This window comes from Arachis hypogaea, chromosome 17 (genome assembly GCF_003086295.3).
Source record: "Arachis hypogaea cultivar Tifrunner chromosome 17, arahy.Tifrunner.gnm2.J5K5, whole genome shotgun sequence".
NCBI lineage: Eukaryota > Viridiplantae > Streptophyta > Magnoliopsida > Fabales > Fabaceae > Arachis > Arachis hypogaea.
In genome coordinates this window covers 66490125-66506482 of record NC_092052.1, presented here as the reverse complement: position 1 = coordinate 66506482, position 16358 = coordinate 66490125, and the positions used below count along the sequence as shown (strand labels likewise).

Here is a 16358-nt window from a genome sequence, read left to right as displayed (position 1 = left end):
TATCTTGTACCTTTTTTATGGTATAAAAAATACCTTATGTTTTATTATTTTAGTTATATATTTAAAAGTAATATATGTTGCATATAACATTCCCCATCAATAGCCGGGTGCACATGGCATCAATTTTCAAACTAATATCAATTCATTCAACTTTCAAAGTAAAGCATAGTTCAATCGAACATCAGATTTGAAATTTTCCGAATTTAATGATGCGAAACATCTATACTGTTCAACTCTATCGGTTGATACCTTTCAAGTAGGACCTTTCCCACGTATATTGCAGCCGTCAATAATTCAACCTAGGAACTAGGATTGAAATAGGTGTAACACCTTTCAAGACAGTCAAAAGAAGAAGCTCACAATATTGAACAGATTATGTTTCTTGGAGTAGTAATTATGAGATCATTCGGCAAAATAAAGAATCTCCACGATTCATTATTAGTAAAAGTTAATTGGCTAAACTAAACTAAGCAATTCAAGTTTTGATTAACACGATATATAGACTAGAGAGGATGGCCAAAAAATTTCTGATGTATTACAGAAAAGAAGCATACATTGCGCATAATATGTACTTCAGCAGTGCAGTTTACACTGTTCCCTTTTTACATTCTTCCCCCGCACCCGTCTCCCCCTATTATACAGTTCTCTTGGGGCAGAGTAAAGGAAATGAGAATTTGATATACCTTTAAAATAGTTTTACATACAGGAAAACTAATAAAAGAATTGCATCCGTAGTTGCATGGAATATATTCACTCAATGAAACAAGTCCCTGCAAAAATTTAAAACAGACAAGCGAAAACACATTAAATTATGTTACTAAACAACAGCTTATAGGTTGATTAAAATATTATAATATAATTGCAAGACCTCTATTAAAAGGGTTAAGGTGTAAAAGCAAAAAGTCTATCTGTAATATTGGTGCGACATATTGGGCATTCGGAGCAAGCAAGTGAACAAGATTTACACACTGTAAAGAGCAAACGAGAAGATGTAAGTATCCGGACCAAAAAATAGAGACAATTTGAAGAAAAATCAACAAAATTTACAAGAATAAAATATTCAGATAAGCTTCGAAAAGGCTTACAGCAAAAATGCCGGCATGGAAGAAGAATTGCTGCAGTCGGAGATTCAAAACATACTTTACAAACATGGGAAATGGCATCACCATTTCCATTATTTTTTAGCTCTTTCTCTTTCATCTCTTGCATGCGTGCCTGAAGTGAAAAATCATAATTCAAAAACTAAATTCGAAGAATCATTTATATCAGCATTTATTACATGATTTTGCAGCAAATATGAAAATAATATGTGCTTTGCCAAACCTAATAACAAAAATGAAGTACTTTCCCATTCGGTGAAGTTGAATACATAAGATCGATAATGCTTTAGTAGTCCTATCATAAATACTTTTTATAGACAAGTAATTTATATCTTAGTCTCTACTAATCATTTCATTCACCTACAGTTTCTTTTTTTGTCTCTACGTTACTTTTTATTGTGGCTTAAACAGGTTTTGTTCTCTCATGATCATACTTCAGGCAAAATTTTATCAAATTTTTTCACAATACATACTGCTCGACCTTTCATCCCAAAAGATTTCTTCCTAAGCCTAACTTGTGTGCCAATAAAGTTGAAAAAAAAAATATCTAGGAAGAAAAATAGAAAGTGGCACTACGATATATTCTGGTGATCAAACAAAGCAAAATCACTTAAAAGAATTTTCCCACAACAATAAACCATATAAATAACTAAGGAAAAGTGTTACCTTAAGGCGAGCAACCAACGGTTCATCCTTGGGAATATCAATGTCTGGTTTTGATACATCCAAAACTTGCTCCTTAGGTTCAATATTTTCAACGTCATCAGTTTTTGGATTATCCATATGCTCTGCACCATCATTTTTCTTATCAATGTTTGATTCTGGGGCAGCGCCCCCTTCTTTTTTTAACTTGGCAACAAGGACCCACATATTTGCCAAATCGTTCTCCAAGGCTTCTTCTCTCTTCTTGGCTTCGTCAGCCTTTTTCCTGTATTCCTCTTCCATAAATTCCTTTTCAGCTAAGGCAGCCTCAAGAGCTGCCTCTCGCTGTTTCCTAGCCTGCAGTTCCAGCTTCAAATCATCAGCATCAAGACTCCATGACTCGAAGTCATCTAGACCAGCTCCCGAAATTTCATTAGCACGACTAGAAAATCTCCCCTTCCTCCCAGATCTAACATCATTGTACTTGCGGTTGACACCATTTGCCATAACAGCACTACGAGAATTGACCAGGTCTCGTGCAGCCATCAATTCTTTTTCCAATTTTGCATTCTGCAACGAAAGTTTTGTGACTTCCCCAGCCAAATTCTTCAGTTCTACAGCAGCAGCAGAGGCAAGCTCTTTGGCATAAGAAGCTTCTTCAGAGAGTTTCTGATTCTGCACACGCAATCCACTATTTTCTTCTGATAAGTGAACTTGCTCTAGCTTTAGTTTTTCATTTTCTATCTCCTGATAACATATGAAAAGACAAATGTACCTTCAGTGAAATTAAATAGAAAAGACCTCAAATGATTTTAAATGTAAACCTAGGCCATGTTTCCCTCATTGATAATAATCTAGGAACGGCAAGGGAAAACGGCAAAGGAATCTATCTATTTATCTATTTATAAAAGAAGAGACCAAAGTAGTATTGTTAAAAGTTTGACACAGTATTCTATATTGTTGCCACATCATCTTATAGCAAGATTAGCAACATCTCCTTTCCTCGTATTTATTTACTCCATTTTGTCACACCAATAAGAGCTATGGAAGGCATAAATTCAACAGGACCTAGTAATTGAATAATACAACAACAAAGTCTTGTCCCACTAGGTGGGATCAACTACATAGATCAAACGATGTTATTGAACTCTATCATATATCATGTCTATAAAAAGACCATCCACATATAGATCTCATTTGACCACCTCATGGATGGTCTTCCTAAATCTTTATCTGCCTTTTACTCCTTATCCATCTTCCATCTCATCCACCCTCCTGACTGGATGCTCTGTCGGTCCTCTTGTCACATGTTCAAACCATCTGAGACGCGATTCTACCATCTTTTTCACAATAGGTACTACTCCAACTCTCTCTCTTATATCTTCGTTTCTTATTCTATCTAATCGCGTATGACCACTCATCAATCTCAACATCTTCATCTCTACTATACTTAACTTATATTCGTGTTCCCCTTTGGCCGTCCAACACTCTGTATCATAAAGTATAGCCAGTCTGATAGTAGTGCAATAGAATTTACCTTTAAGTTTTAAAAACATTTTTTTGTCACATGTAAAACCAAAACTAGACGCACTCCGTCATTTTGACCAACCTACTTGGATTCTGTGATTTACATTCAGTTCAATCTCTCCACTATCCTGTATGATGCACCCAAGATACTTAAAACTTTTAACCTTTTCTCCAATCTTCACCTCTGTATTAGGATTTTTCTTTCGACTGCTGAACTTACATTGCATATATTCTATCTTACTACGGCTTATGCGCAAACCATACACTTCTAGAGCTTCTCTCCATAAATCTAATTTCTTATTAAGTCTTCCCATGACTCTCCCATAAGAACGACATTATCGGCAAAATGCATGCACCATAGCACAGGCTCTTGGATATGCTCTGTGAGTACTTCCAAAACTAATGTGAAAATGTATGGATTTAAGGATGATCTCTCGTATAATCCTATCCCAATAGAAAATTCTTCTGTCACACCATCTTGAGTCTTCATATTAGTTGTAGTCACAATATACATGTCTTTAATTGTACGAGTATATGCAATTCTTACTCTCTTCCTTTCCAAAAACTCCCATAAGACCTCCCTTGGTGTAGTTTCAGTGGTGAATCTGTCTGGTATAAACGAAATTGCTTCTCTGTTACTTGTCTCTTGTCTCAGCCTCCATTCTATCACCCTTTCTCATAAATTCATGGTATGGCTCATGAGTTTAATCCTTCTATAATTTTCGCAACTCTGTATACCCCTTTATTCTTGTAAATAGATACCAAGGTGTTCTTTCTCCACTCATCTGACATCTTTGACCTTAAAATTTCATTAAAAATCTTGGTTAACCAACTGATGTCTTTCTCTCCAAGGACCTTCCAAACTTCAATCGGAATATTATCGGGTCCTATTGTCTTATTATTTTTCATCCGCTTTAGAGCCTCTTACCTTAAAGTCTCGAATCCTTCAATAGTAGTCGAAATTTTGACCTTCTTCCCTCGTGCATAACCGACTAAAGATCGGAAGAGTCTTCTGTCTTTCGTAAAAGTAGCTCTTTCACCTTTTATTGATTTTTTCATCTTAAGCCAAAACCTCTCCATTTGTCTCCTTTATGCACTTAATATGATCCAAGTCTCATTCTTCTTTCACGACTCTTTGCAATTCTATATATACATTTTTCTCATTCCTTTGTGTTTAAAGACTGGTACAGATCCTCCTATGCTCTTGTTCTTACTTTACTTACAGTCACTTTTGTCTCTTTCTTAGCCGCCTTATATTTTTCCCAATTATCTGTATTGCAACACAAAAACCACTCTTTAAAGCACTCCCTTTTTGCCTTTATTTTTTCTTGTACACTCGTATTCCACCACCAGGACTTTGTCTCTTGGTCCTATTCCTCTAGATTTACCAAAATTTTCTTTTACTGTTCTTTTAATAACTTCTGTCATCTCCCTTCATATCTCCTCCACACTTCCATTCCCTTACCACTTTGCCTCTTCTCCTACCCATCTTAGGAAGCTTATTATTCATCATCTTTCATCCGACATCACCTCGTCCTTGGGTTTTTCATATGTCTTTTCCTTAACTTTTGCTCAACGCGAAAATTCATAACGAGCATCCTATGTTGTGTTGTTAAAATTTCTCTCGGAATAATTTTACAATTAATGCAAAATTTTCGGTCGACTCTCCTCAACAAAAAAAAGTTTATTTAAGAGCTTGTCATACCACTCCTATATAGGTTATAAGATGTTTGTCTCTCTTTTTAAAACATATATTTGCGATGAGAATGTCAAAAGTTGAGGAAAAGTCCAAAATAATTTTACTTTCAGTATTAACCATTCTGAAGCCATAGCCTCCATGAATACTTCCATACCCAATCACTTCTCTTCTAACATGATCATTTAAATCTCCTAAGAAAATCTTATCTCCGAAAAATATATCTTAGACCAAACTCTCTATATCCTCCTAAAACCTTATCTTGTGTTGTTCGTCCGAACTCACTTGCGGTGCATAAGCACTAATCTCAGCCTTCTATCGCTTCAACCTTTACCTTTACCTTTTTCTTTGTGGACTAACTTATTTACCCTCGTCCATTCATGAAACACAGGAATCCTTACTCATTTAACACTACACTCGAGCATTGATGCAGCGACTCTTGCTTATTTGACACTGTACGCGAGCCATACAGCGCGTTGCTTACAAGCAACGACCTAGCTTTAGCGCAATAACGTCTTTAGTCCATGTCATGAAGATTCGACTATGTTTTTATGTTGGCTGTCGAAAACCTAATACAACTCTTCTCTTTTATCCGGATTTAGAATCGACTATGTACTGCAGATGTCTCATATTATAACCGATTTATGTAAGAAATAAAAATTAACAACATTTAATCCATCCTAAAAAATGTTACCTTCCATTCTAAAATTCTCACTTTACTTTGGTCTTGCAATTATTTATAGAAAGGATTCAAATTGATACGAATTTGTATCAAGAGATAGAGTATTAAGTAGAAATCCAGGGAGAATGTAATAGAAATCCTAGAATTAGGACCAAGAGAGAAATTGAGTTTCCAATTATATCATGCATAACTATACTATTATATCATATTCATATTTATAGCATAATTCTCTAATTGAATAGTAGGTTCAATGCTAATCCGAGTGAATGGTCAAATTTGTCCCAGAAAGATTACTCGTTTTTCAAATTGGTCCTCAAAAGAATTTTTTAATTAAATTAGTTCTTTAAAGATTTTAAGTTAATCATATTAGTCCTTCCATCACGTAATCAAATTAGTCTAGTGGAAAATAATTGGATAGAAAACCAGCAAATGATATTTGAAAGCACATAACCCATTCAGCCTTTTGTTAAGTACCCAAGTGAAGAAAACAAGAAGAATGAGGAAAAAGAGGTAATTCATTCAGCTAGAGAAGAAAGGTAAAAAATAGCGCTTTTGTCTTTTATTTACAGTAGAATAGTGAAAGATAAGAGGGTTGAAAACGAAAATATAGTGGACCAGCAGATGTAACAAATAGGACAGCTGGAAAATTAGTGGGAGGGTGTGAGAGAGGGATAAATTATGTTACAGGAGAGAGGATCCACAATGTATATAAGAGGGATGAAGGGAATCAATAGAAAAGAGAAACGATTTGGGATGTCAGGACCTCTGGACTTAAGGAGAGTGGTAGCCTCTCTAATGCTACCTTGCTCTCTACCTTTTAGCATTTTATTCTTCAATTAATACATCAGAGACTGGGAGGGTATCACCTGGATATCTTCGAGCTCCTCCGTTTCTTATCCACTCTCTCACTTCTACTCACTCTTCTATAATTCTATTACACCTCTTACTCTTACCCTGTTGCTACTGCCTATTCTAACAATGGTATCGGAACTTAGGTTGTTGGCAGCAAGAGTAGGGCTACCAATAGGCTATATTAAGGTAAATACAGAACACTGATGGTCAATAGACGAGTAGCTACCACTGGCCACTGGGTCAGTGTTGATAGACTGAAGACAAGCTAGACCTCGATTTTTCAGGGTCAGTGATTTGTTAGAGATTTGGGTATTATAGTGTGTCCAAAGCCTCACATCAAGTAGTATAGATACTTGATGTTGTATTTAAGGAGAGTGATTCTTTCTCCTTAATAACTAGCTTTTAGGATGTGGTTTTCCACTTTCTTTAGGTTTAGAACACTTTGCAACAACATATGCAATAAATTCTCAGATACCTGGGACTGTATTTTCTTTTTTAACTCATCAATGTGTCCTCTAGATATGGGCCTTTCTGAAGACACCGTCGATGTACCACTATCTACTGCTGCCAGTTGCTGCTCTAGCACCTTTACTTTTTCTTGCAAATCTTTGTTTTCATTACACTGCACAAGAGACAAACCAAAGAAGAATGTCAAAATAGGAAAATTTGTAATTAATTGTAAGAGATTTCAGCATCTTCAACTTTAAGAAAGTCGGTAAACTTAAAAGGATAAAGAAATAAAATGCACACGGGAGACCCATTGCACAGGAAACACGCATACCTTATCATTTAGTTGTTCCTGAAGGACACGGTTGTCTGCAGATTTTAACTACAGATAATGTAGAAGACATTAGTTATTACAAGCTAACGACTAGGGGGTTGCCCGTGGATCATGTTGAACATGCACAATGCAATGCCGAAAAAATAGATGGGGGACATAAATTGGTTAGTGAAGAAATATTCTAACATGGATAAGATATTACTTACCTCCAACTCAAAGGCCTTTTCGTTACATTGAGTCATTAATCTTGTAACTGTCTGTGCCAACAAGCCAATAAAGGAAAATCGAAAGTATAAGTAAGCTTTCTTAAAGCACATGCACCTATATAAAGAAGCACCCTTCAAATCTAAAAAGGTTAACTTCAATACCATATTAATACCTGCTGCATTTCAACTAATGATGAGTTAGCCACAGAAGATTCGCCACATTCGGTTATTCTTTGTTCCAACACCCTCATTTGCTTCCTTTTTTCTTGGATATCACGTTCCAAGTTGTCAATCTACAACAAAGAAAGGACCTTCTAAGAAGAACAAAATCAACTATACAAGCATGTATCTATTTTTATTACATAAAAGTTAATACCAACTTCTTCTACATTAAGTTGAAGTCATATTGTCTCTTCTAATAATGTATGTCAGCAATTTTGATTACTTGACAAAAACTTAATAATCAACCAATCAACTTTTAATAAAATATTTTAAAAAAATAAAAATAATCTATTTTTCAATGAAAACAAGAATTTCTTGTCCTTCTCTATTCTTCTTGAATAACATTTTTAATTCATTATTTATTTGTCTACATCCACAAGATCTTATATGCCAAAAATTTTTCAACATAACTTTAACTTCATTTCATCTACAGTTATTTCTTTTTTAACTATTATATTATAATATATTCAAGAGACTATTTGACTAGCACAACTTCGAGTACAAAAATCCACATCAATCCACAAACTCAAGAATCTGTAGAGGTTATTTATGAATATTTCATAATAACAAGTCTTTTAAATATTAATTTATTTATTTAATTATTCAATTTAACAAATATATATAATCTCCTAAAAAAATTGGTCAATATAAAAAAGTAATGGAGACCAAGCTAAGAATATGTTAACACAAATCTTTAAAATAGGATGATCAGAAATTAAATAATTATCCAATATCTAACGGCCATGCAATGGGAAGCAGATAATTAGGTATGACAAAAAAAACTCACAACATACATCATACAACTCAAATACCATATATCTAATGATAACAAAAATTAGAAATTCGAATAGAAAAATATCTTCACAATTTTAGCAACTATAAACAAAATTGATGATAAATTTATGAGACTGTTGAATGTGAAAAGTATAAGAAAGCACACAAAAAAAGGAAACAAATACATTTGTGGCACATATAATCAAACGCCATAATTTTTAACAATAAGATAACTTTATATATTTATCATAAAAATTTCATCAAATTATAAATTATTAACTTAAATTTTACAGGTTCAAAATTAAATTGAAGGTTTCAAATCAAAATTTTACAACAACTTTTGTGCTTTTTGATAGAGTAGCAAAAAAATTATTGAGCATAACCACCTCAAATCTAATGACACTCTAGGACAACAATGACACTAAAACACCATTCCAATTGACAAATTTATGCAAACTCACAGTTATATTGAAGTCAGAGTAAATGATTTTAATCTCAAAGAAGGCTCTCAACAATATACTTTTACCAAGATATTTGTCCCAATAAAAAATACTAAAACTCAACTCCTATTATCGTAAATCAAAAATGTTATTTATACACCAAAATCAACTACTAAAATCAGCCACTAATGTATTTGTGTATAAATACGTGTGGTTTAATTGATTTTGGTTTGGATATTTGAGAAGATCGACAGAACACCCAGTCAGGAGAGTGGATGAGATGGAAGATGGACAAGGGGTGAAAGGTAGAGGAAGACCTACGAAGACCATCTATGAAATAGTCAAACGAGATCTACATGTAAACAGTCTCTCTCTAGATATGATACATGATAGAGCTCAATAACGTCGTTTGGTCCATGTAGTCGACCCCACCTAGTGGGACAAGATTTTGTTATTGTTGTATTCCAATATATATTTTATATTTGTAGCTGACTTTGGTGGCTAGTATAGTCGATAATAAATAAACAGGTAACACTAACCTATATCCTGAACTAAAAAAGATTAAAAGACCGTGGGTCACCAGCCTAACACTCAGCCGCTACCAGTGTTCAATTCATTAACAGAGGCGCTACCAATCACAGCTTCCTCCATCTCAAACCTTCACCCATGGCGATGCTTTTCCTTTGCGCACAATCCTGCGTGGCCGAACTTGAACCATCAAGCCTCCCACCATCTTCACGGTGATGGAGGAATTCAGTCAAGCCTATTGCCGACCTTGATTCCACTACCCGCACCTCTTTGCCAGGGATTTTGTCTGGAAAACCAACTTCCAATGTCTCCCCAGAAAGGCTAACCACCATGGAAGAACAAAGAATTTCAATCTGCCATGTTTTCTCTTAACCGCACCCTCACCGTCTCATATCTCTAAGTTAATCTTATTTTGATTTCTTTAAATAGATGCTAGTCATCCTATTTAATTATCGCTATTCGAAATGTCTTGACAACTAGAAATTTTATTCTCCTTTTTCTTATCCATTTCCATTCAAAATTACGGTGGGATTTCCCTCGCATCGGCTCCTGGTATCTAAGTGAAAGCAATAGCTCGAGATGCAAGCACAAAATAGATCATGCCAACACAATTAAGTGCAACATACCTGAGTTTTATAGCTTTCAGGGTCATTTACAGACTGCTCCATCAAGCGCTTCAGAGTACTGGTACTGAAAGCAATATCTCCAGCAAGCATCTTAACTTGTTCAACAAGAAGATCCATCTGATCAGACATTGTCATCCCTCCCTACAATTACAAATCAAGTTAAGAATTTTGGATGGATGGATCTATAGTGAAATACAACTCTGCCCAGAGCATCCAATAATAAAATCTATTTGAAACAGATATTGTTAGGGAGAAGTGAAACGAACATACCGCTGCCAGTTTTGTTCTACTGATCAATTCACCAGCTTGTGTTGATTCAGTAACAGTACTGCTAGCTGGGGAGAACTCTCCGTTCCATTTACTCGATGCAGAAGCATCCTTTTGGCTCTCATTTTCAATCAACCCACCATCACGCGGGGCATCAAATTTCTACAAATAAGAAAGATTTAACAATTTTACGTACTGTTTAGAAAAACATATTGCTTTGCTTTCTAAAGCAAAAAAGCTAGCTGTTAAAGAGACACACACAAATGGTTCTCTTGAAATGGTTTTATCCTTCGATCATGGACACAAATTTTAGTTTCAAGTACTAAATCGGTGATGAGAAGAAACAAAATAACTACCTAGAACAACTTCAATGTCTCCGAGCAGTAAAATCATAAAATTTGTCAGCTATATGGATATTAAGAATATCATGAGAAAGTTAAATGTGCTAAAGCAGTTTTACTGCAAATAATATTGAGCTAAAAAACCAAGCACTTAGAATTTTAAGTGTAGCAAACAGTATAACATTCTAGACACTTAATCGAAGGAGGAGCTCACATCATCCTCGCTAACAGAAAGACTTTGCTGGTGGCTGGGAACATCCGCTATATATCCAGGAATTGCATTCTTTGAGGATACCAGAATGAGTTTGGTTAGCCTCTGGATCCTACTCATTAGAGCAGCTTTAGCTTCTTCCTCTTCTTCCAATCTTGATTGCATTTTCACTTGACCTTCTTCCAACTAATGATGAAAGCATGACAGAAATGGTTACACACAATCACAGAAGTACGGTACTAAAAAACCATCATATTATGAAAGTAGTATCAGAGGAAGCTAAAACCTTCTGTTTTAACGTCAGAATCTCCTCGTGATTGACACCAACAAGCATCCCCTTCTTTAACTGATCAAGTTCGAGTTTAAGAACTGAAATTTCTCTCTGGTATTTCTTAATTAGAGATTTTTCATCGATAATCTGTTGACATATATTTCCATAAAAAATCAGGTACCTCCAAAAAATGCTTATATGTAAGGCATATAGGTAAATTAATAGTTTCAGCTAACCTTATTGCGTGAGGCATATATTTCTACTCGTTTTGCCCTGCTGGCAAACTTTAAAGTATTATGAGTCTCCTCCATATTACTGGATGCTGGAGTAACTGTGCATATAAGCTGAAATTGTCGTATTTAAACAAATATTAATGTTCAAATATGCACAGCCCATCAACGTAAATGACATATTGAAATAGAATAATAACTTGGCATTTGTACATAATAAAAGGACGGTTAAACCATCTAATCAACAAAGAAGTTTGTAGAATCCGAAACTTACTGAGACATGACCATGCCCACTAAGAGAGGACTGCAGCAGCCGGGTTAGCTTTGAATCTCGATAAGGAACATGAGATGCCTTCCCCTCGCTCAGTTTTCCTATAACCTTCACATTGAAACCGTAAAATTCGAACCTTAATCATGCATCCCAATACCCAAAACAACAATAGCTGGCAAAAGAAAGGGTAAGCAATTTTCATCTATCTCCAGTTCCAACCAAACAAATAACAAGCATTTGCACAACTAAGGATGGCTGTTTTTGATAATCCGTTCAGTGATAAATATCATCTCATTAACACTTAACATAATCTACTTTACTGATGCAATGATTTCTGGCTAACTCACTTACCCAAAAAAATAAATAAAATAATTAGAAATACATCAATTTTCTGCAGTAATAACTATATCTTTATCAGAGTTACTGCACGCTTATTATATACAACTAGAGGTCTCGGTAGCAAATAAAACATGCCCAAAGAAAAACTTATCGAAGGCCAAATATATAAAAAATTCTATAGGAAGACACCTACAGTTCCAAGGGTCAAAAGACTTTTGTTGATGTAAGATCCTTCTTTTCTTCTTAACCCAGTTGTTTCAGTTTTTGAGCTCTCAGATCCAGCCAAGTCAATTAGATTCTGAAAGATAATAAAAAGAAAAATAAGATAAGACTGAGAATGGTTGTTTATCAACTATGAATATGGACACCTCCAAGTAACAATTTATAAATAAGTTTCACATACAAGCTGAGAGAAGATCACTCCATCATAATCATCGCCATGGGCACTGCTTTCAATCATCTGCAAAAGTATCATAACAAATCAGAATCACAAAAAGGTTGATTTTCAATTTTTAAATCTCAAGTTTCAACATTCTAAATTACATAAAAATTATAATTTATAAAATTCCAGATTTTTTCCCCCAAAAACTATAGCAAATACACTCTTAGTATTAACTCGTTTAGAATTGAAGTGTAGAAAACGGTTATTGGATGGCAATTTTAACACTACCATATCAACCATGTTAGTAGCTTACCAATGTAAATATCGTGTGACTCCGACTACTAAACAGATTAAAATTGTTTGATCCAACATGACGATGCTCTGCCATCCAAGCAAAACCGTGTTAAAGAATGTTCTCAACCTATCATTAATCATGACTAGCTGACTACCGAATAGTATAGTATTAAAAGTTCAATTAAAACAATAATAACTTGGGTATATGTGACTGTCACTGTCAGTGTCAACATAAGTACCTTCTCCAGCAGCAATAAAAGAAAGTGCATGTCCTGGAGATAAAACAACTTCTTCCTTTATACCCTCCACATACGTTCCCTGGCATAAAGGAGGAACAACAAATCAAATATATCCCAAATTGGACTTAAGAAAACAAGAAACTGTCTCAAATTCAAAATTGACAATTATTCCAAATTTTCTTCCAATCACAGATATTGTAATTGAATTTTCTTTAATGAAAAACCAAAAACACGATTTAACATATAGAAATAATTTTTTTTTATTATTTGTAAATCATAGAATAGGAGTGTAATAAATGAAGACTTAATCTTCAAATAATAAACCTGCAATTACGATACTATATTGTAAGCTTCAAGAGAGGATGATGGAAAAAGAAATTATAAGAATCCAACATCATAACTGAACATCAACCAGTTTATCAGCCATGGCCACAACACATATAGATAGATAAGTAGATATGGAAATTGGAAAGAATGGATGAAGAAATATATATATATATATATATAATGAGAATAAAGCAAAGACCTGGGCATCTTCCCTAACTCGCAAATTTTGGCCAGTTGGATCAAGCAAATCATTGATCACCTGACAACAAGTAGAAACAGCCAGCGCACATCTATTAAAACGAAATGGTTTATAAACTAAATACAATATGATAAATGATAATCAATGACACAAAGAGGCAGAGGATAGGGGGGAAAAGGCTGCTGCCAAGGTATCATTTTTTAATGTGCGAGACCTAGTTCAGCTCCAAGATGATGGAACAAAGAATTGTTTTTTACCTCATTATATATTTCTAGATATGATACTCGCAGCAAGAATTCTCTTCCTGGGGTCTGCAGAAAAAGTATAATCAGATTTTCAAATAATGTTGCTGTAAGCCAGTAACTATTAGTTATAGCTTCCAATCAAAGCATAGAGCTTATGTATTCTTGTGAATAACTCAACAAAGGCATAAATATTAACTAAGGTAAAAAGTATTAATGATGTTCAACTTTTCAAGAGAGTGACAAGTAGATGGCTTCAATTACAAGAGACAGAGAGTAACCAACACAAACACATATTCACAAAAATTATCAAAGCAGGTACAAAAACACGATTTGTAGTTTTTACTTCAAAATATAACATTAAAATGAACAATAGTGGCGCACAATGCTGCACAGGTAATTAAAAGTAACCCACACAATAAAGAAATGATCCATGTTTACTAAGTTTGGAGAATATCTTACATCTTGGATCATGCTGAAAACATCCTTTATAGCCAGAGGTATGATACCTGGAGAATGTTGGTCTCCCTGCACATATTATGATCGAAACAGAACTTGAGAGAAAATTCTACCAAGAAAAGTAAATGAATTAGACGATGCAGTTGCAGGCAGAAAGTATTTTAAAACAAAATCGACACTGTGAATCTCTTTGGAATCAGAATACAAAATGTTAAACTATCTACTTTCTTGTAATGTATTTTCCTTTTGCTTTCAAACAACAACCAAGGTTTATCTCACTAGGTTGTGTTAGCTACATGGGTAAGTCGATGCCACAATGTCCTATAATCCTAATTTGACAAATAACCAACACTACATGATACAATATGTGTGATCTAAAATACAAAGTCCAGTATAAGAGTGACACAGGAGACCTTTACTTTCAGCACAAAACAGATTTAAAGAGAGAAAAAAACTCTAATAAGAGAAAGTATGGTATTAAAGAATGACACTTACATGCATAGTATGTGTCTTACCACTACTTGTCACACCATAGGCAAACACAGTTCCTGCAATGTTTAGAATAAAGTTACGTCCCAAATGCATGACTCTGTTAGTTGTTAGCTGCCTTAACACTATACCCGTGCAATGCCAGTTCACTCGAGCAGAAAAATAAGATCAAAGCTAAAACAGATTTGCATTAATCCATCTAGATAGTGATAATTTGTACCATTGACGCCCTCCATGGCAGCCTTCACCACAGGTTTTGCTGCAACTTCATAAACCTCTTCTGAATTGGCATGTGGCCCAAAAACTCTATCTACCACAAATCAAAATCATAATTGTAAAATAAGCATCCACAGTTTCTTCACTTATATCGGGATCATATAAAATTCCCCAGTAGATTTCCCCAAACACCTAATTCACCCTAAAATTTACTGACAAGAGAGATAACAAGAGGAATATATAATACCAAATGCATATGCAGTAGCTGGATTATACTCATGTCTGACAATTTTGTCGCCATCGGCATACCACGCAATCTCGTCTCCCCTCTGATACTCCCTTTCACTGCAACCGCACCATTCACTTTCAGTGACGTTTAAATTTCAAATGACACAAACGCCAAAATCGAACTATTCAATCCCGCAGGGAATGGATCTGAAAGCATAACTCTAGATCTAAGCATTACCTCAATGGTCTAAACCGAATCGTGACCGAAATGCTGTCCGCGGACCTCGACGAATCCAAAGGCTCCGAGATCAGCTCCTCATTTCCGAACGCCACAGGCGAACGACCACTGTAGCTGCGTGCGCCGCCACCATAGTACGTTGACTCGCTGCGACCACGACTCGGAGTAATGGATCGGCCACCGGAGTTGAAGAACGATGAGGAAGAGGAGGAGCTGGAGCGAGGTATTAACCTTCCGTTCATGAAGGAGGAGGATGAAGAGGTGGAGGAGTAAGGCGTGGAGGATTTGCGGTGAGAAAACGGTGAGCTACTCCTTGCTCGCGAAGACGAGGCCATTGGGTTCACTCACCGAGTTCGCGACTCAGTAGAGACCAGCAAAATTGAATTGCCGATGGAGGGGAAGAGAATGTGTCAGAACTCTCACATGGCTTGACACACTAAAGCGTGGAGCATTTGGTTCTCTGGCTCTTTTTTGAAAAAAGAAATTAAATAAAAAACATATTTTATTTTATTCTCTGTTATTTTTCTACATTAGTAAGATAAGATATTATTTTCTGTGACCTGTGACAAGCGGAGGGGAACACGCAGAGAGAGTGAGAGATTGTTTCGTCTTGCTTAAGACAGAGGAAGTTGCAGTGAAGAAAGAAGAAAATCAGTAACAGGCGAGAGAGAGATTGGGGAAGATGATGTGTTTAAATTTAATTTCTTTCTTTTTTTTTTTCTATTTTTAGCTTTTCACGATAGGGTTTGAACTTTGAAGGCAGTATATGGAATTCAATTTTACGGTGATGACGTGGCGAATCAGTTGTGGAGTGGAGGCGCCCGCGCATGAGAAAAGAGAGGACAAGCTTTCAAAAATAAAATGTGAAATTGAGCGGGAATAACTGCGGCGCCTATTACCTTGTTGCCCACTAGTCCACTATCACCACCAATAAAGGTTTGTTTGGGTGTTTTTAAAAAATTTTATAGAAAAAGTAAAAGTAATTTTATGTTTAGGTATTTGATGTAAAAAAAAAGTTTTATCTGACTATCAATAATAT

General features: G+C 35.2%; 1 protein-coding gene across 2 annotated transcripts; it reads right to left on the bottom strand.

Moving 5' to 3' along the window:
- Positions 1-513: 513 nt before the first annotated feature.
- On the bottom strand, positions 514-16057 carry LOC112764037 (kinesin-like protein KIN-7D, mitochondrial). 2 transcript variants are annotated; one of them, XM_025809557.3, is made up of 26 exons: positions 15880-16057; positions 15320-15785; positions 15101-15198; positions 14858-14947; positions 14644-14696; positions 14152-14217; positions 13705-13758; positions 13448-13507; positions 12922-13000; positions 12702-12769; positions 12410-12466; positions 12200-12304; positions 11671-11775; positions 11403-11510; positions 11182-11313; positions 10899-11081; positions 10347-10505; positions 10077-10217; positions 7660-7779; positions 7487-7537; positions 7281-7328; positions 6975-7121; positions 1767-2489; positions 1086-1215; positions 869-968; positions 514-770 (listed from the first exon to the last, which is right to left on the bottom strand). In XM_025809557.3, exons 2-25 carry the CDS (start codon positions 15652-15654, stop codon positions 883-885), a joined length of 3198 nt encoding a protein of 1065 aa, XP_025665342.1. In that variant the 5' UTR covers positions 15655-15785; positions 15880-16057; the 3' UTR covers positions 514-770; positions 869-882. The 2 variants fall into 2 exon arrangements, with proteins under 2 accessions (XP_025665342.1, XP_072079018.1); XM_072222917.1 differs by lacking the exon at positions 14644-14696 and having other exon boundaries at positions 15320-16057.
- Between the last annotated feature and the right edge of the window lie 301 nt (positions 16058-16358).